The sequence below is a fragment of the Lissotriton vulgaris genome, chromosome 9 (assembly GCF_964263255.1).
Source record: "Lissotriton vulgaris chromosome 9, aLisVul1.2, whole genome shotgun sequence".
Lineage (NCBI taxonomy): Eukaryota > Metazoa > Chordata > Amphibia > Caudata > Salamandridae > Lissotriton > Lissotriton vulgaris.
Genome location: NC_141697.1, coordinates 1,244,129,849 through 1,244,150,992, shown reverse-complemented (window position 1 = coordinate 1,244,150,992; position 21,144 = coordinate 1,244,129,849). Strand labels below are relative to the sequence as shown.

Sequence of the window (21,144 nt, the reverse complement as noted above, 5' to 3'; positions counted from 1 at the left end):
AGAGTCCAGGGACTCATAGGTAAAGTCTTTGATGGCCCATGACTTCTTAACGGTATGCACCTGTTACAACGCAATTTTTACTCCGCACTACCACTACAACGCAGGCATTACAACGCATACCGTTACAACGCATTGCGCTGGGGGGCGCTCTAGGATAAGAGGTAAGTTTAATTTACTATCCAACACCTTCCCTAGGGTCCACGGGGACTGGAGTTAGAATAGTAAATTATACTTACCACTATCCAGCACCCCAAAGCGCTATGCGTTGTAGCGGTATGCGTTGTAAATACCGCGTTGTAATGGTATGCGGAGTAAAAGTATGCGTTGTAACGACATACATCCCCTCTTAACAGGAGGCAAGCATACACAAGCCCTTGGAAAACCTTGGAAGCAGGATACAGAAAGCAAAGTTGAGTCCTTTCACTCTCTGAACGCAAGAAGCAGGGCACCAAAACAAAGCAACAGACAGAGTATCAGTCCCTCCTACAGCATCCAGATCGTCTTCCTGGCAGAATGTCCTCAGTCCAGAAGTGTTCTGATTTGAGAGTGTCAGAGGTCCAATATTTATACCCCTTTCTGCCTTTGAAGTGGGCAAACTTCAAAGGGTAGTCTGTGTAGTGCAAATGACACAGCCTTTCACTGAACACCAGACACACTACAGGGGGATAGAGACAGCTTTGTGTTGAGGTTCTACGATTTCTGACTTCGCCCCATATCTAGCCGCCATTTTGTGTCTTGCCGCCATTTTGTGTTGCCCTCACTCAGGCAGCACGGCGAACGATGTGTTTTTGCTTTTCCAGCTGCTACGTGTCCTTTTGGTTAAAAAGTAACTCTATTGCCCTTGTTCACGAAACCCGATGTCAGGGCCTGACTGAGTTTGTTAATCCATGTCTGGCTCGATTGATCCCTGTCTCAGCTGACTATTTGCCTTCTCCTATTGCTTTCCTTGTACTATCTTATCCGACTGGCCTTCGCTATTCTCTCCTTGTATTCTCCTATTACACAACTATCCTTTGAGGCACACAAATACGTCCTGCCACCTGCAAGAAGGGATTGTTGACTCCATCACTGATTAATTTGTTGGGAGGGGTAGCACACGGGGTCTGAGAGAGGGGCGTATTTGAGACACCCGATAGCTTGTTTTCCAACTTTTCTCATTGGTTCGTTTTGTATGTGTAAGGAGTAAGATGCTGTAAATATGTTGCTATAAAAGACTGTGCGCCACGGATTGAAGTGGCAGTCTCCTTAGAACCCACCTCGTGTGTAACTTCTGGGATAGCTGTGCTTAGCTGCAGCTAATAAACCTGGCTTCCACGCTCAACGGAGTGTCTCGTGTCTCTGTTTTATACAAGGCAGGTGAACTCGGGGATTAAGGCGTGCCCTGCGCCGCCAGGCCCATAAGGCCCGGTTCTCCAACTGGCGCCCAACGTGGGGCGGTTTCAGTGGTAGCGGTTCAGCCCGAGGGTCGTGAGAAGCCCCGCAAGAAAATTCTAGAGGATTAGCGAGCCACGTCAAGCGACCCCTGTATGTCGAAGTGGACCGAAGGTTTTTTGCAGCGCGGCTACTCCTTTCCGACAGCTGCTGATGACTGCTGCTCTGACTATCGCCCTGCCTTGGACCCTTTGGTGATGACTGGTATCGCGAGACGTTAGACGGACCTCTGTTGGCGTGAGAAGACCATTTAGTTAAGTATTCGTGGGTAGCGCCCACTACTTTGTTTTGTTTTTGACTTTGGTTATTCGACTGTTGCAATAGCCGAAGCCGAGGGGTGAGTACATTTGTACTGTGTTCTTTGCTTTCCTCCTTGAAGTTAGTAAACGGATCGGTGCTTAAAATGCCTGGTCTGAGCGGATTTAGGGAGATTTTTTGCTTTTGCTGTACTAGGGATTCCCGGCTCGAGGATTCATGTCCGATTCCTGCGGTTGGAACTCCCACTTATGAGCTCTATTCCAAGCATGGTGTTGGCCCCATTGCCTTTAATGAGAAATGGATCCGATACACGAAGAAAGATGGTGTTTTACGGTGGCCACAAAATGGTAGCTTTGAGCCCGATATATTAGATAATTTGGAAGCAATTCTGTTTAGGAGAAAAGCCCGGCCGGCAATGTTTGACTCTTTCCGCCTTTGGTGTAAGGAAGCCAAACAGAGAGAAATTAAACAAGCAAAAAGGGATAAGAAAATAAAAGCTATGACGTCATGCAGGCTGCTCAGCAGTTCATCGATGATGAGATTGATCGAGCGATTGAGGTCTCAGATAGACAACATCGAATGGCAATTGATAGGTGCTATCCCGTGTTGCCTACTTCTACACGGCGTAAGGATCTTGATGAAGATCCCTTAATGTCCCATTTACTGAAATTACCTCCGCCTTATGCGCCAGGTGCTAATGCACCCGTATTATTGCCAACTGTGCAGCAACCTGCTGTTCAGCCAGGAGCCCCGGCTCCTCCGTAATTGCCTTTTCCTGCATTGCCGCCTGCACGTCCTTTACCACCAACTTCTGTAACTCAGTCACCTTCACCTTCAGTTTCTCTTGCAATGGCTAGTCCTTCTCTTCCTTTGCTTAATACTGCGTCTCCCGTTTTACTCTCTAGTTCTTCTCCGATTCGTACTCGGTTAGTTGATACTGTCTCTGGTCTTTTCTCCCCCCTCTTTGTGTCGTTTAATAGGACTCCTGCTTTTTCTCGGAGGCAATCCCGTAGTCAAATTCCAGATTCTGAGGAACGAATTGTATTTGACTCTCTCGCTCATAAATGGATGATGAATGGCCCACTGTATAGTGTATCGGATATACTGAGTACCTTTCTCCAGTGGAATGCGCCTACGCAAAGATACGTTTTTAATGTCATGTGTGACGCACTTGTTAAAGGATGGGAGGATATGGAGTTGGATTTAACTCCTCAGGGTCTATTGGATAGGTTTGATAAAGGACTTATTGTGGGTCCTGAAGTTGAGGGTGCTTTAAAGACACTTGTTACTTTTAGGTCCTTATATTCTTCCCAGACTATTTCTGAACCTGATCCTGCAGTTAGACAGAGAACGAAGAATTATCCTATGAGAGAAGTCCCTCCAGTATGGAGGGACGCGGTTCTACCGGGAAACAATGTTCCAGGTGTCCCTGCTCATTTCCAGCGTATATGGGTACATGTCCCTTGGAAACGAGCTGAAGTTTTAGCACTTAAACAGTCTTTGCCGGACCCTCGTAAAAACCCAGCGGGACACTATAAAGAGCTGTCCCAGACTGTTGATGTGTGTATTATGAATTTGGCCGATATCGATATGCTAATGGGGAATGTTGTTCCACAAGCGTTGTGGGCTCGGATTCGTAGAGAGGACCACGATCAAGCTTTAGGAGGTAGTTGGGCGATATAGTTGCCGCGGATGCAGCACAAGTGGGTGGTGCTAAGCTAGATGATTTGATTACGCAGTTGCCTGGTAGAATCATCGCTTTAATGAAGATGATGATGCCTGCCTTACGCGTTAACTGGGTTAAGTTAGCTGCGTGTCAACAGAAGAAAGATGAGAGTGTCTCTGATTTCTTTACTCGGTTTGAAGAGACATTTATTGATCATAGCAGTCAGGATATGAGTACTGAAGGTGGACAGCGATTATTTGTGGATAAATTTGTATTTAATTTGCTTCCTGAATTATCCCATAAGTTGAAAGATTCTGAAAGCTCTTGGGCCGTATCTTCGTCTGCCCAAATATTAGTCACTGCTCAGTATTATGAGAATAGGGACAAGGAAGAGAAAGATAAGATGGAGAAGAATACTAAGGAATTAAAAATGAAGGTTCTTCTTCAACAGGCTTATCCCCCTCGCTCTGGCCAGCGTCAGTTTCAGCAAACTCCTCAGCTTCAGAGGTTGTTACAGAAACCTGACCCTTTTGCTGCACGACCTTTGCTTGGTCCTAATCAGTGTGCCTATTGTAAAGAGGAAGGCCATTTTAAGAATAGCTGTCCGGTTTTATTGCAGCGTAATGGTGGATTTCAAGGGCCGCGAGGCCGTGGTGGTTTTCAATCAGCACCTAGGGGTAGAGGGCGAGGTGCGTTGCCTCAGGGACAGCATTCTTTTCCCCCTCAGAATTCTTTGAATTATTTTGATCAGCAGAATACTCAGTCTGCGCAATATTACAATGACGAATATTGTGTTAAGAGTGAGGTTCAGGATTTTCATTCTAGTTAGGACAGCTATGGACAAAGTAAGGGAGTCGTATCAGTTCCAGTGGATCAGAATGGACCTTATGTTGAGGTAATTGCTTTGGGTGTTGCAGAGCCATTTCTTTTGGATACTGGTGCAATGAGAAGTTCTTTGATTCATTCAAAACTCCCTGGGGCACCTTTGTCTGGCTTAACAAACGTTTCTGTAGGATTTTCTGGCGCCCCAGTTGCTAACCCAGTTTCTTGTCCTTTGCCTCTTTCGATTGGTCCTTACGATTTGGAATTGTTCCCTCTCTGGTGTGCATCTTACTTTGGTTGAGAAATTGGTTTCTCCTACATACCTATCGAAAGATACATTTCCGCTTGAGTTGCAATCTCTTCCTGCTACACTTTGGGCTACAGGTCCGAATGATGTTGTTTTTTTGCAGATTCCTCCTTATGTGGTTACCATTAAGACTGATGCGAAGTTGCCACATATTCCACAGTACAAGATTTCTAATGATGGTGAACGAGCTTTGTTGGCTATTATTTATGATCTGGTTCAGAAGGGTGTGGTCGAAGAATCGAGAGGCAATGTTTGTAACAGTCCTGTTCTGCCTGTTCTTAAACGCAGCGATCCTTCTCAGCCTCCTGTGTATCGCTTTGTGATTGATCTTCGGGAGGTCAACAAGATTGTTGTCCCCCAGTTTCCTGTTGTCCCAGATATCACTGCTTTGCTTACTATGATACCTGCCTCAGCTGCATGGTTTTCTGTTATTGATCTAAAGAATGCTTTCTTCAGTATTCCTATTGCTGAGGAAAGTAGGGATATTTTTGGCTTCTCTCTCGGAGGCCGAAGTTTCCGGTTCAAGCGTGCTCCTCAAGGTTATTGCGAAAGTCCCTCCATTTACAGTCAGGCTTTGAAATCTCAGCTTGATGCTTTCATTTTACCTCCAGGTGCCACTTTGATTCAATACGTTGACGATTTGTTGATTGCTGCTGATTTGGAGGATGTCTAAAAGGATGAGACTGTTTCTTTGTTGCGTCATTTGTCTGATCTGCATCACAAGGTGTCCCCCTCTAAGTTGCAATATTGCTGCCAAGAGGTTACCTATTTAGGTCATCTCTTGTCGAAGGAGGGAAGACGGTTGACCACAGAACGAATTCAAGTGATTGCACAAATGTCTGAGCCATCCACACAAAGGGAGGTACGTGCCTTTCTGGGCATTACCTCTTATTGTAGACAATGGATCCCGAATTTTTCTTTGCTGGCTAAACCTTTGTTGGCACTTACGTTGAAAGATACGCCACAACCTCTCCCTTGGACTGACGAATGCCAAAAGAGTTTTTCTGATTTACGTACTGCTTTGTGTTCTGCACCTGTGTTAGGTACTCCAGATTACAGTTAGCCTTTCACACTTTACGTTCATGAAAGAGAAGGTTGCGCGTTGTCAATTTTAACACAGCAATTTGGAGACAAACAACGGCCATGTGCCTATTTTTCGGCTACGTTGGATCCAGTAGCCAAGGCATTGCCTAGTTGTCTCAGAGCTACAGCGGCAGCAGCGATTTCTATTTGCCAATCTGCTGGATTGGTATTGGATAACACTCTTGTTGTTATGGTACCACATACAGTAGATACTCTTTTGAATAGGACAAAAACACAACACCTCACGAGTGCTCGATTGTCTGGATATGAGCTGACGCTCTTGGCTAGCCATATACACATCAAGCAGTGTAATACTTTGAACCCAGCAACATTATTACCCATCCCGGATGAGAAAGGTATTCAAGAACAGCATGATTGTTGAGGAGGAAACGAAAGGCAGAATAGATCTAAAAGACACACCACTTGTGGACCCGGATGGGATCCTGTGGGTGGATGGGTCTTGCTTCAAGCTTCCAAATGGCGAGACGACTGCAGCTTATGCTGTTACTACCTTGCATACGGTAGTAGAGACAGCACGCATTACACAGAATTCAGCCCAAGCAGCTGAATTAATTGCCTTGACGAGAGCATGTGTGTTGGCAAAGGGAAAAAGAGTGAACGTTTACACTGATAGCCAATATGCTTTCGGTGTGGCTCATAGTTTCGGTCGCTTGTGGAAGGAAAGAGGATTCTTTACTTCCCATGGGACTAAAATACAGCATGGTCAGTTGGTGACTGACCTTCTCGAATCACTTGCTTTGCCTACACAAATAGCAATATTCAAGTGTAGTGCTCATAAAAAGATTACTGATGATGTGGGTCGCGGGAATGTTTTTGCAGATGAAGTAGCAAAGGAGACAGCGAGAGATGCTACAAGTCACATGTGTGTTGCGGGCCCGGCAAGATGGGTCAGAGAAGGAGGAATGTGTGAGGACACAATAGAAAGTGTGAGAATGATTCAAGAAGAGGCTATTGAGAAAGAACTGAGTAAGTGGAGAGAAAGTACGGGAATGTTGGACACGACTGGGTGTTGGACGGAATTGTCAGAACATCAGCCATGGCTGTTACCAGACGCCTATGTACTACCTGTAGTTACTATGGCGCATGGTCCAGCCCACATCAGTGCAAAAGGCATATGTAAGGTTTTGGCTCCAGTATGGCAGAACGAAGGAATCCCAAAATGTGCAGAAAATGTGGTGAAGCTTTGCATTGTTTGTTTAATGCATAATCCAGGAAAGGGAACCCCAACTCCAGCGGGTCATTTTGCTCCTCCTACATATCCTTTCGAGGTATTACAAATCGATTATATCCATATGGATCGTTGTAATAACCTCAAGTATGTTCTGGTGGTGGTATGTGCCTTTTTCAGATGGATAGAGGCCTACCCCTAAAGGACAATACTGCTTTGTCTACTGCCAAAGTCCTTTTGAAGGAGTTTTTCCCGAGATTTGGTTTGCTGCGCATTGTCTGGTCTGACAATGGGAGTGAATTTGTAGACCGAATTATGCAGAAAGTGTGTACAGGTCTCGGTATTAGGCAGAAATTCCATGCGGCAAACCACCCTCAGTCAGCAGGATTGGTAGAATGCTATAATGGCACTCTCAAGCTTAAATTGGCAAATATTCAGGCGAGCACAGGTCTCGCTTGGCCTGACGCCCTACCATTGGCACTTCTGTCCACGAGAAATACTGTGCATTCTCGTTTAGGTCTTAGTCCGTATGAGGTCGTTTTTGGACGCCCAGCAAATGTCTGGGGAGTCCCTCGACCTAAGAAGTACTCTGACATTCTATACCCAATGCTGATTGACTATTTGCATGACCTCACCACTAAATTACGTGTTCTTCATCAACAGGTTCAAAACGCTTTGCCAGAGGCCTCCGCAGATCCAGGTCACTCCATCCAACTTGGCGATTGGGTCTGCGTGAAAAACTTTCAGCGGAAAAATAATCTGGAACCTCGTTGGGGACCACCGCGACAAGTTTTGCTGACAACACGTACGGCAGTAAAAGTCGTTGGAAAGAAAAACTGGATCCATGGCGTGCACTGTAAGAGGGTACCCATGTCTTTACCTTTTGACCAATGGATTCGTAAGGGCATAGGTGATAGCGAAAGTGAAAGAGTACCTAGATTTGTACCGTTCAGAAGTGCACGCCTAGAACAAACGAACTCTGAGAAAGAAGACGACGACGTGTTACAAGAAGCCGTGCCATTACATTTGCGTTTGAACACAGCGAATCCAGAAGCTTTGTTTAAGGACCAGACGATGTAATTTACAGCCAAGAGTAATTAAAGACAATTGAACTTTTCTTTTTCCTATTTTTCTGATTATACTTTTTTAGTATTAAATCTTTTTTATTGAGCAGCAAAGGAAAACATTTCATCAAGCACAGCAACCGGTGCCTGCAGCGGCACAAAGCGGTTGAGAACAATTCAACAGTGTAAACACGGCTAAAAGAAGCTCCAAATGCGAGCGTTAACACAGCAAGCCGCCTACAACCCATCCGGGCCAGTCGCGTCTTAAGGGCTAAAAAACAGGTGCATGCTGTAGTGGTTATGCGACAAGAGGAAAAAAGAAAGGAAAGAAAGAAGAAAGACCAACCTCTGCCCCCCACCCTCCTCCCACAACCACCCCCCTCCTTGTTCACGGAGCAAAGAAATAGCCTATAAGGCATCACCTCACTAGTAGGTTCCATAGGTTGCAGGGCCGCCCGGAGTCTTGCGTTTACGTGGCTGCGCTTTAAGTTCCGTAAGCGGGGTATCTGCGAGGCGCAGCAATCGTAGGTATCGGGGGCAGCTCAGTTCACGGAATTCTCCCGTCAGCAGGGTCAGGAATGGCCGTTAAAGTGCTGCAAATTCTTCTCCCTTCCCTGCCTTTGCCAGTGACAATTTCTCCAACCCTAGGACCACCCATAGTCTATGCAGCCACCCTATTTGTAAGGGAGGCTGAGTAGCTCTCCAATGCGCTACAATGTTTTGCACAGCTGCCCCTAGTGCGATCGCAATAAGTCTCCATCTCCTGGATTTCAAGGGGTACATCAAGGCATTAGGAAGGCCAAGCAGGACATAAGCAGGGAACCTGGGGGGTTGAGTATCTAAGTGTGCATCTATCAAATCTAGGATTGAGGTCCAATAGGGCTGTAGACTGTCGCAACTCCAAAGTAAGTGCTCCAGTGTTCCAAGCTCCCCACACCCCCTCCAACAGCGGTCGCTAACTCGTGGGTCCCATCGATGTAAGCGTTCAGGTGTGTGGTACCAGTAGGTGGCCACCTTGGTCATAGTTTCGGTGAGGCCCGTGTGGTAGGCTGAATGTCTGGCTCTGTAGTAAACCCCCTCCCATTCCTTGCATGTGAGTTGTCTCCCCAGGTCTCTCTCCCACCTGAACCTCCCTGCGTTGTATGTGTGTATGTTGGTGAGGAGTAAGTGTTGATACAGATCTGAGATCAGTTTTTTATCAGAAGTGCGTGTCAGTAGCCACTTCTCGTACGGGGTGAGAAAACGCTGTGCTCCGGGCCTGACCGACGGTTGTAAAACCCAGTGGCGAACCTGCAGATAGGGCAAGCGATCCGTTTCCGGTATGCCGTAGTCCTCGCTCACCTTCTGAAAGGGAAGAATGCCGTCAAGGTCAAACATATGTCCCAGATCCCTGCATAGTGTAGTCCTCCACTTCACAAACTCCCCGGGGTCAAGGCCGGGGGAGAAGTCGGGGTTGTCGAAGAGCGGCGTCATCGGGGAGGGGAAGGAAGTGAGCTCCTGCTTAACGGCCACCTTGTCCCACACATTCAGAACTGTGCTGGTGATTAGCAAGGCGTAGAGGTTGGGAGGTCTATGGCAGCGTGGCAAGAACGGGACACCCTGGAGCGTCCGACCAGCCACCGCCTGGTCTTGAAAAAGCCAGTGTTTGCTAGATTCCAGTTGGTGCCACTCCACCAGAGTGCGAAGCTGGGTCGCCTGAAAGTATAGAGTGAGGTCAAGCACTCCTACCCCGCCATGTTCGGGGGGGGGGACGATAGCGATCGTATGTTTAAATCGTGGGAGGCGACCGTTCCAGACAAAGCGCGCTAGGTCTGATTGTGTCTTCTGGAGCCATCCTGCCGGAGGACGGAGAGGGAGGGTCTGAAACACATAAAGGGCCTGTGGCAGCAAGGTCATTTTGACGGCCGCTATACGACCCAGCCATGACAGGGTGAGATGTTTCCATCTCCTGAGATCGTCGCGGAGACGGGAGCTAAGTCTAGCATAATTGGCATCAACCGTGGCTTGCACCGTTGGGGCCAACAAGACCCCCAGATAGGGAATGGTAGATGTCGACCACTGCAGGTCAAACTCAGCTTTGGCGTCCGCCAACACGTCTGGCGACAGCGATATATTCAGTGCCTCTGATTTCTCCACATTTATCTTGAAACCTGATGCTAACGCAAAGATGTGGAGCTCAATAAAGAGCGCTCGGAGGGATTGTAGCGGATTGTTCAGGGAAAGTAATATGTCGTCGGCATAGAGACTGATCGTGTGTGTGTCCCCGCCGAAATGGATGCCTGTGATGAGATGGTGTTGCCTAACATGTTGTGCCAACGGCTCCATATAGAGCGCGAACAGGAGGGGTGAAAGCGGGCACCCCTGTCTGGTCCCCCTTCCGATTGGGAATCATGGAGAGGTGTGACCATTAACCCGGACCGCTGCGTTTGGTTGGCGATAACAGTTAAATATACGGTTGCGGAGGGTTTCTCCCATCCCGAACCGCTGCAGCACCAAATCTAGGTATGGCCAGTGCACCCTATCGAATGCCTTCTCTGCATCAATAGTGAGGAGCATGCAGCCCGGCCTCGTCCGTGACCCAGCCTTTATAAGATGGAGGACTCGCCTGGTGTTGTCGCTGGACTGCCGTTGCGGGATGAAGCCCGCCTGGTCGGGCTCCACCAGTTGCTGCATGTAAGGTGCCAGTCTACCAGCAAGGATGCCCATGTACAGCTTCAGGTCGAGGTTCAACAGGGATATTGGCCTGTAGGAGCCACATCTGGTGGGGTCTCGTCCGGGCTTGGGAATCACCGAGATTGCTGCTTCTAGCAGATCCGGGGGGATGGCACCAGGCTGGTCGAAGGTGTTAAAGAGGTCCCTCAGCAGCGGGGCCACCTGTGGGCAGAATGTTTTATAAAAGGCCGCTGTGTATGCGTCTGGGCCTGGCGACTTCCCCAACTTGAGGCGGGCAATCGCCGAAATTACCCCTTCCAGACCAATGGGTCGGTCGAGGAACGTCTTTTGTGCTTCATTCAGGGATGGTAGGGTCGCTCCCTGCAGATAATCATGGCCGTTCTGCAGGTCGAGGTGGTCCGCCGCGTATAATTTAGTGTAATAGTCTCTAAAGGGCGGGGCAGTGGCCACGTCCTCCGTGATTGGGGCACCGTGGTTAGGCTGGAGGGTTCGGACATGCTGCCTCTGTCGCTGCTCCTGCAATCTGCTCGCTAACAATTTCCCGCAGCGTTCTCCCCCGGTATAGTATGCGTGCCTGTGGCGCATGGCGGCATATTCTGCCACATCCTGGTCTAAAGCCGCCAACATTTTTCGCTCTGCGCACAGCTGAGGCCCGCCCGGGCCGCCCCTGTGCGTTGGTGCATCAGTTCCAGTTCCGCCACCCGTTGGGTGAGTTCGGCTCTCTTCTGTGCGCGCTCCCTATTATTAGCCGTGGCTACGGAGATAAATTCACCGCGGAGGACCGCTTTAAGGGCTATCCACTGGGCGGCTTTGGTGGTATCATCATTGGCGTTGTGAGTGAGGAACTGGGCCATCGCCGTTTTAATCCGTTCCAGTGTGGTCGAATTCTGCAGAAGGCCATCTCGCAGTCGCCAGTGCCGCTGTGGGCCGGGTGAGGCCGGGATAAGAAAGGACGCCACCACTGGTGAGTGATCGGACAGTGAGGCCGGGATAATCTCTACATCTTGTGCCTGCAGCACCAGTTGGGAGGAGCACAGGAGGTAATCAAGTCTTGCATATGTTTTGTGAGCTGCGGAGTAGTAAGTGTATGCCGTGTCTTGTGGCTGTGAGTGCCTCCACAGGTCGGTCAGATCCAGGTCTGAGAGGTGAGCGCGCCCTGCCACTGAGAGCGCCCCCACCTGACCAGACCGCTGGCCGGAGCGGTCCGCGATGTTGTGAAATACTAGGTTAAGGTCACTCCCGAGCAGTAGATGTGGATGCGTGGTGGCGGTGGCAGCTTCTAGGGCAGTATGCAAAAAGTTCTCTTGGCCTTCGTTGGGGGCATATATGGTACCCACTAATAGTGTCTGTCCCGCCACTAAGAACCGATGGACCAGCAACCAACCCTTAATCTCAGCCTCTTTCTGTAGGACCTGCCCCTCAAAGGATTTGGCCACTAGGATTGCCACCCCGGCTACCTTTTTGTTTGCGGACGAGAAAAACTGCCATGGGAAGGATCGGGAGTTGAGTCTGTGTTGATCTTTGGGTAACAGGTGTGTTTCCTGCAGGAGGCAGATGTCAGCCTTCGAGTGCTCTAGGAGGGACAGGACCGCCTTGCGCTTAATAGGGTTGTTGAGCCCTCTCACGTTGAGAGAGAGGGCAGTCAAAGAGCGTGTCATTCTAACCGGTCAGTCGGGCGGGCTGCGTGCCGCACTCGACATGCAGTAGTGAGGCGTGCTGCAGGCGGCCGTATCGCGCTGTGTTCTGCGCGCGCTGGCCAGAGCGACTCAAGGGTGGACTCAAAATTCTGTGGACAAGGCGACCCCCCCCCTTCTTCCCCCGTACCCCCCCAACTCCAACGCCCCTCCCCAACTCCCATCGTTCTCTCCCCACCCCCCCCTTCCCCTCCCAACCCCAACTGCGAGCAACCAACTAGTGAACATTGTCCCAGGTCCAGTCATCAGTTCGGCTGGGCCAGTGGTAGAGTGTGAAAAACAAACTCCTTTCATAGTCTCGGGCCTATCAGGACAGAGTCTGGGTCCGTAGAGTGTCCAAGTGGAGGTGAACATGGCAGCGGCCGACTCAGCGGCCCCCCGCCCCCCCCCCAAACGGAGCTGTAACATGACAGCAAACCCCTTAACAGAAACATCTTACTGCTTGGCTGCCGTGTTGTCTGCCACCTCCTGCACAGATGCCTCTCGTTCCTGAGCAGCCATGAGGGGGTCAGGCTTCGGAAGAGGCCTAGAAGATCGCCTTTGTCGCACAGTCTGCCAGCCGTCCTTAGGGCGACTCGTGGTCCCATCCGGCGATCGATGTGGAGAGGTCCCCCTCGAACCAGCTTCCTCCGGGAGGTCAATGTCCAGCACCGCACACGTGTCTCGGAGCGATCTGAGCTGATGCAGTGTTCCTTTCCATTTGAAAATGAGGCGAAACGGGTGACCCCACGTGTATGGCACTCGCTTGTCTCTCAAGAAGTCCATAGCTACCCTGAAGGCTTTTCGCTTCTACAGGGTGATGGCGGAGAGATCCTGGAAGGGTACACAGACAAAATATCGAGTTTTAAATATCGATATACAATAATATCGAAGTTTAAATATCGATGGGACAAAATATCGAAGGTAAGTAATATCGACAGTCTTAATATCGATATTAGTATGATATCAGTAATATCGAAGTTTTAAATATCGATGTCAATAATATCGAAATAAATAACTTCGATGTTACTAATATCAATTTTTCAATAAATTTAGTGTATATTATATTGTATTTATTATGTGCTATTATTTATTTTTAATGTAATTTAATTAAATATTGTCTTTTACTACTGTAGCGGGTTGTGGGTTTATAGGGGAATAGGGTGGGAAGTAATTTAATTATGTTAAATTAATTATTAATTAGTAGGAATTATTAATTAATTGAGAAATAATTTTTTATTAATTTTAATTAATTGATTAATTGATAAATATGTTCTGTAGCGGGTTATGGGTTTATAGGGGAATAGGGTGGGCAGTAATTTAATAATAATTAATTAATTAATATATGTTTGTACATATTTTAATTAATAATTAATTGGTAATTAATTTATATTAATTAGTTCATTAATTAATATAATTTTGTACATATTTTTAAGTATTAATTAGTTGGTAATTAATTCATATTAATTAGTTAATTACATTAATTATAGTAATTTTTTATATATAATTTTTTGTTATTCTTAATTAATTAATTGGGAAAAATAATATTAATTATTAAATTAAATTAAATTAATTACAGCTAATGTGCTAATATATGTACTTTATTGTGATTGTTAATTAATAATTAATTGGTAATTAAATAATATTAATTAATTTTGGGTAAAGGAGTATTTTTAGGGTTCAGGGTCAGTTTTCAGTTTTTGGGTAAAGGGGTATTTTTAGGGTTCAGGGTCAGTTTTCAGTTTTTGGGTAAAGGGATATGTTTAGGGTTCAGGGTCAGTTTTCAGTTCTTGGGTAAAGGGGTATTTTTAGGGTTCAGGGTCAGTTTTCAGTTTTTGGGTAAAGGGGTATTTTTAGGGTTCAGGGTCAGTTTTCAGTTTTTGGGTAAAGGGGTATTTTTAGGGATAAGGGTCAGTTTTCAGTTCATGGGTAAAGGGGTATTTTTAGGGTTCAGGGTCAGTTTTCATTTTTTGGGTAAAGGGGTATTTTTAGTTTTCAGTTTTTGGGTAAAGGGGTACTTTTTAGGGTTCAGGGTCAGTTTTGGGTTTTTGGGGTACAGGGATATTTTTAGGGTTCGGGGTCAGTTTGGGGTTTTTGGGGTACAGGTGTACAGGGTAAAAACAAAAAAATATTACATTAAATCAATTAAATAACATTAAAAAAAATAAAATTACATTAAATTATTAAGTGTTTTATTTATTTTAAATGTATATGTATTAGTTTTAATTTTTTTAAATATTTTTATTTAATATTTGTAAAATTATATGTATTTTAAAATTTTTACATTATTATTAATACATTCAAAAAAACGATATTTTTAATTCCGATATTTTTGTACTACGATATTTTTTTTCCGATATTTTTGTACTTACCTTTATGAAGATAGGATTCCGATATTTTTGATGTCGATATTTTTGTTCCGATATTTTTGTAGTTCGATATTCTGTCTGTCGATATTATGTCAGACATTCCCTGGAAGAGGGCCACAGGATCTCCCCAGAAGGTGATCGGTTGTTTCGAGCGGGCCTCCCTCAAGATGCGTTCCTTCAGAGGGAAGTCGGGGAGGAATGCCAGTATGTCCGGCGGGGGGCCTGTGCGCGGCGCGCCGGTCCGACCCTGTGCGCGCGGTCAATACGGATGTCGAACTCGCCGATTTCTCGCAGAATAGCTCCTGTAGATAGGTGACGATGCTGTTCCCCTCTGATTTCAACGGAACCCCCCGGACCCGTATGTTGTTTCTCTGGGAACGGTTCTCGTGATCTTCCGAGTGCGCCTGTAAGTCCACTTGTTGATCCTGAAGACGGATTATCTCCTGCTGCAGCCTATCCACCTCCATGCTGCGAGTCTGGTCCGCATCCACCACCGCCGCCACGTGTTCCCCCAGACCATCTATGTCTGGCGCAGTTCCCACTGTTCTCCCGCTAATTCCTGCTTCAGGGTCTGGAAATCGTCCCTCAAAGTGTTAAAGAGGGAGGCAAGGAAGGCCCTTGTGATGGGAGCCGTTTCGTCATCTTGGCTGGAGGTGTTGGCCATGATGGCGGTGCGCAAGAGCCGATGAGTGCCCAGGGGTTCTCCCACGAGGCCGTAGGTAGCGCCTCCGCAGAACCGGGGACAAGGACCGTCAGGCATGGGAGCCCAATCGGGGGTCCGGAGGACAGCGCAGCAAGGTCGCCGGGGTGTCAGCACGCGCTTTTGTCAGCCCGGTAGGGTCTGGAGTCGGTCAGCGCAGGTCTAGATTCGCCGTAATCCTACGGTATGGGCCAAAGACCTCGTAGCTCTGTCTGGTCGAGGGTGCAGGGTGGCGAGAGCCACTGGGCAGCAGTATTCTCCTCAGAGGGGCACAGAAGAAGAGTGACTGTTATGCCCACGTGCCCTGCATGTAAAGGGTTCAAGTGGCTTGCCCATTAGGGCGTGCGTGGGGTCCAGGGAGCGGACTGTGGGCACAGCGTGTACGCAGAGCCCTTAGGTGCAGCAGCCGAGCGTCGAGGGGCCAGTCGCGGCAGGAGTCCAGTGGGCCGGCCAGTGCCCCCAGGTGCAGGACGGCAACAGTCTCACCCCTCGCACGGAGCAGCCGGAGCGCACCGCGCCAGGATACTATCTTAGTAATAGAGCGCGTTATAAAAGCCTTTATATCATATCATATCTCCGGCCAGCCCCAGGGGCTCCTCACGGCCAAGGCACCGGTCCTCCATTTCCTCCACTGTCCTCGCGCCGGTTCTCCAGGCGCCGGGGGCTCACCGCCGCTCACCAGGTCCGGCGCCCCGGCCCTCGACAGATGAGCTCTCAGTGTCACCAGGCTCTTGAGCTGGAGCCCGGTCACCGCCCTCACGCAGACCAGGCCCAGAGCCGGGGGCTCGATTGCCGCAGCAGCCCGCCCGACTGCCACCAGACGTCGCCGCAGTCCGCTCGGGCCGCCCCTCGGTCGTCGGAAGGCTTAGCTGCCCAGTTGTCATCCCCGTCGCTGCTGCATGTGTTCGGCGCTCTCGGCCCCATCAGGAAACCTGCTGTTCTTGCCGCCCGGGACCAGGGGGCGCCGGAATCACTCCAGAAGCCAGGCCTCAGCAGCCGCCATTACTCCGCTTCCCGCCGGCGAGGGCCCCTGCCAAACGTTCACAGCTTCCGCTGGCGGTGTCGCATAGAGCGGCGATCTGGGAGCACCGGAGCCAGTACTGCACCTCCGGTCGTGGTCTCGAAGAATTTTAGGGGTTAATGCTTGCTATTAAATGGCGATACGGGGTTCAGGGCCGGGGAGCCTCGCCAGGCACGTCCGCTCAGGCCGCCATCTTAGCCACGCCCCCCTGATTATACTTTTTTTAAAGACATTAATTTTTTTCCTCCACTATCCATCAAGTTAAAGGGTCACAGTAGGAGTCTTAAGCTGTGACCTGAGTAGTGACATAGGTCTGCAGGACTTGCAGTGTCATAGGACGGCTAACAACCACAGCTAAGTGATCTAGGAAGATTGCTGTGAGCAACGCTTTAGAGTATGGGTGTTAAAGTGGAAATTAATGATCAGACTGTAAACATGAAAAGTAAATTCAAGAAATTGATGGTTAGTCCATGTGGCATAACCTTATGTATTCTGATATGTTTATGTACTTTATTAGCGTGTATAAATTGGGTTGTTTATGCTATACAGCCATCACCTGTCCCAACCTCTGTCTCTTTATCTCTCCTTACTACTGCCTCTCCACATCGGTTTTATACACTCTCAGAACACGAACAGACTAGGAGAACCAAATATTTCAATAATTAATTTATTCAGTTATTGCATCAGCACCAACTGGTGATGAATACGACTAATTGTTGTGTCTGTGGGCTCATGCCTCATAATACAGAGAGAGGTATGCCATATTTAGTCTTTCCATTCTCCTATGAAGGTTCCGCTTGGGCATATTTGGCTTTGTTCTCTAACATTTATCAGAATCAGCTACGGTATCTTCCTGGTAGTCCATATGGTGGTGGAGCAGACTTCAGTCACAGTTCCTTGATTAAGGGAATAGTGGCTATGGCTAAAATTGCTCAGATTAGTAGGATTCCCGTAGATGAGAAAAGAGCACATGATGCCTGGAATATAACCCGTTATGTTATTAGCCTCACCAATAAGGCTAAGCGAAGGAGCTCCCCGCCAATCTGTTCTGTACCTCATCGAGGAAATTTCTGCTTTCAAATTAATGGCCAGAATGTTAAAAATCAACAGGAAAAGAGTGTCTGCTCTCATACTTATGTCTATACACCTCAGATTCCCTCACCACTAGTGCCATCACAAGGCACATATTTTATCTGTCATGATAGAGCCTATACATGGCTTCCTACTTATTTCTCAGGAACCTGTTATGTGACTTTTCTTATTCCTCCAACATATACTGCTCCTTCAGGTCATTTTAGGAAAAGATATGCCAGGGGAGTCATTGATTCGAAAGACACAGCAGGACAGGAGGGAGGTGACTTTATTAAAGGGTTGCTTCCTTTCTGGGGCCCAATGGCCAATAGCAGAGACATCAGACAATTAGTTCGCGTTGTTGAGGCTACCATAAATGCAACTTCTGGAGCCTTGAGTAATCTGACAGCCGAACTTCAGGCAGATCGTCTTATGACGTTGCAAAATCGGATAGTTTTCGATATTATCCTTGCAGATTGTGGAGGAGTCTGTAAATTGATCGGGTCTAGTTGCTATGTTTACATTCCTGATAATGCCTCTACAGTATACCAAGCTATCTCCAAGTTACATATCATCTCTGAGTCTATACATCAGGACACGGGAGATTGGTCTGTGATGGGATGGTTTTGGGTACTACTGTCCACATGGGGATGGAAGATACGAACTTTCCTTGGAATGATTTTGGCCATAATTTTCTCTTGTTGTCTCTGTGTACAGTGTGGACCTGCCATCTGTGGTCTTTGCGCCACTATGTGTGTCCCGAAGCCTGTGTCACAGAAAACAGAGAATATTAGAATGATGCTACAGCAACAGTTCGATGACCTCATGGCCATTGACATCGACTAAGATTAACTTGAGTCCTTGGTGTTTTACCTGAGTAATGGCAAAAGGAGGGTCTGAGGTTCTACGATTTCTGACTTCGTCCCGTATCTAGCCGCCATTTTGTGTCTTGCCGCCATTTTGTGTTGCCCTCACTCAGGCAGCACGGCGAACAATGTGTTTTTGCTTTTCCAGCTGCTACATGTCCTTTAGGTTAAAAAGTAACTCTATTGCCCTTGTTCACGAAACCCGATGTCAGGGCCTGACTGAGTTCGTTAATCCATGTCTGGCTCGATTGATCCCTGTCTCGGCCGACTATTTGCCTTCTCCTATTGCTTTCCTTGTACTATCTTATCCGACTGACCTTCGCTATTCTCTCCTTGTATTCTCCTATTACACAACTATCCTTTGAGGCACACAAATACGTCCGCCACCTGCAAGAAGGGATTGTTGACACCATCACTGATTAATTTGTTGGGAGGGGTAGCACACGGGGTCTGAGAGAGGGGCGTATTTGAGACACCTGATAGCTTGTTTTCCAACTTTTCTCATTGGTTCGTTTTGTATGTGTAAGGAGTAAGATGCTGTATATATGTTGCTATAAAAGACTGTGCACCACGGATTGAAGTGGCAGTCTCCTTAGAACCCACCTCGTGTGTAACTTCTGGGATAACTGTGCTTAGCTGCAGCTAATAATCCTGGCTTCCACGCTCAACAGAGTGTCTCGTGTCTCTGTTTTATACAAGGCAGGTGAACTCGGGGATTAAAGCGTGCCCTGCGCCGCCAGGCCCATAAGGCCTGTTCTCCAGTGTGAGGACTGGCACAGCCCTATTCAGGTGTCAGTGACAACTCCTACCACTTCAGCTCACGAAGGCCCATCATCCTTTGTGTGACTGTCTAGAGTGAATGCACAAGAGCCCAACTGCCATCCTTACCCAGACGTGGATTCTACAGGCCGGCAGAGGCACAGAATGGTTAGGCATGATAATGTCCACTTTCTTAAAAGTGACATTTTCAAACACACAATTTAAAAATCAACTTCACCAAAAGACATACTTTTAAATTGTGAGTTCAGAGACACCAAACTCCAAATTTTTATCAGTTCCCAATGGGAACTTACGCTTAAAAGATATTTAAAGGCAATCCCCATATTACCCTGTGGGAGAGGTAGTTCTTGCAATAGGGAAACAAGACATTAACAGTATTTCACTATTAGGACGTGTAAAACCCACCAGTACATAGCCTACCGTTTAAATGGACTGTACCCTGCCCAGGAGACTGCCTTGGGCCTACTTTAGGGATGTCTTACAAATAGTAAAAGGGGAGGGTTGGGCTTGGCAACTGGATGCACTTGCCAGTTTGAAATGGCAGTTCAAAACTGCACACACAGACACTGCAGTGGCAAATCTGAGACAGGTTTGCAGTGCTACTCATGTGGGTGGCACAATCAGTGCTGCAGGCCCACTAGTAGAATTTGATTTCAGGCCCTGGGCACACCTAGCGCACTTTACTAGGGATGTACTAGTAAATCAAATATGCCGATCATGGATAAACCAATCCCTAATACAATTTATACAGGGAGCACTTGCACTTTAACACTGTTCAGCAGTGGTAAAGTCCCCAGAGTCCTAAAATCAGCAAAAACGAACTGCAGCACACAGTCCAAATCACGAGGTCAGAAGCAAAAAGACTGGGAAAGTCGTGCCAAAAGATGCCAAGTCCAACAGCCACGTTGCAAGCATTGCCAAAGCCAATAGGCTTTGCTATGCATAATCTATTTGGTTTGTTTATGTTTTTTTACATGTTGCACAGCAACACATAAGTAATTAGGGAGGGGGAAAGAAGCAGCAACAAAAATAGCTCACAACTAATAGGGAAAACACAGGGAAACATTGAAAGTACACATAAAACATTTTCTTTAAACATGAACAAAGCCAAGTAGCTCTGCACAAGTTATTTACCTTTGTTAATGTTTTTTTTAAAGATGACTTATCATAAATAAAAACAAAGCACTATGAGCATTTTCCAGGGCTCAGTTTGTGGGGGGCTCTGAACACATACATATTTTATAAATAAGTTATTCTGCTGCATTATCTGGTGTAGAGGTGCTGATGGGTCCAAGAAGCAACTGCTCTGGTGACATGTTTGTTCTCTGCCTCACATACATTATCTGACGTCATCTCAGCGCTTGTGTCTTTGTCTTTACTGGAATATCTGTTGCATGTTAGAACTGTATTACAAAAAAAGCACTGAGCTGCTGTTTCCTAAAAACCAGAGAACATGAGCATTAAGGAAAATGCTACTTACCAGTATGCATCTGTCCTTAGCACGTAGAGCTGTAGATTTGTTTACTTGTGCACAGATCACCATCTGGTGTTGGGCTCGGATGTTTGCACTTTGTATTTGTCCTGGAAGAAGTCTTTGCAGCCACGAGGTAGGTGACTCCTCCTTAGGATGATAATGCGCATGGGCATCAACTCCATCTTCAGATTGCTTTGCCATGGAGGGTTGTGATGGAATTAGTAAGAAATAGCAGAGGATGTCCATGTGTAATGTATCTAAGTAAGATAGTACTGGAACAGATGGAGGTATCCGGGGAGGCGGGTGGGCGTATACGAATCTACAGCTCTACATGCCAAGAACAGATGCATACTGGAAAGTAGCATTTTCCGTTCGAGGCATATGAGCTGTAGATTGTATACTTGTGCATAGACTATACAGCAGTTACCTCCTTAGCAGTGGCTACCTGTATCTGTTGCAGTGGTTTGAAAAAGTGTTCTTAATACAGCCTGGCCCACACTAACTTGTTGCTTTGCTTGCACGTCTACGCAATAGTGCTTTGTGAACGTGTGTGGTGTAGACCAAGTTGCTGCTTTGCAGATGTCATCTAGAGGAATGTTCCCTAATAAGGCCATAGATGCCCCTAGTTTACATGTGGAGTGAGCTCTAGGGAAATGTTTAATATGTGTTTAGCATTTAACAAGCCATCTTAAATCCC

At 47.3% G+C, this 21,144-nt stretch overlaps 1 protein-coding gene across 1 annotated transcript in view; it reads right to left on the bottom strand.

Annotated features, from left to right (window-relative positions):
• LOC147693179 (uncharacterized) overlaps positions 1-21,144 on the bottom strand; it is a 708,628-nt gene that overhangs the window by 428,745 nt on the left and 258,739 nt on the right. Inside the window, 2 exon segments of the mRNA XM_086939582.1 lie at positions 9,162-9,357; positions 10,426-10,694. Coding sequence (XP_086795708.1) covers positions 9,162-9,357; positions 10,426-10,694 — 465 coding nt within the window.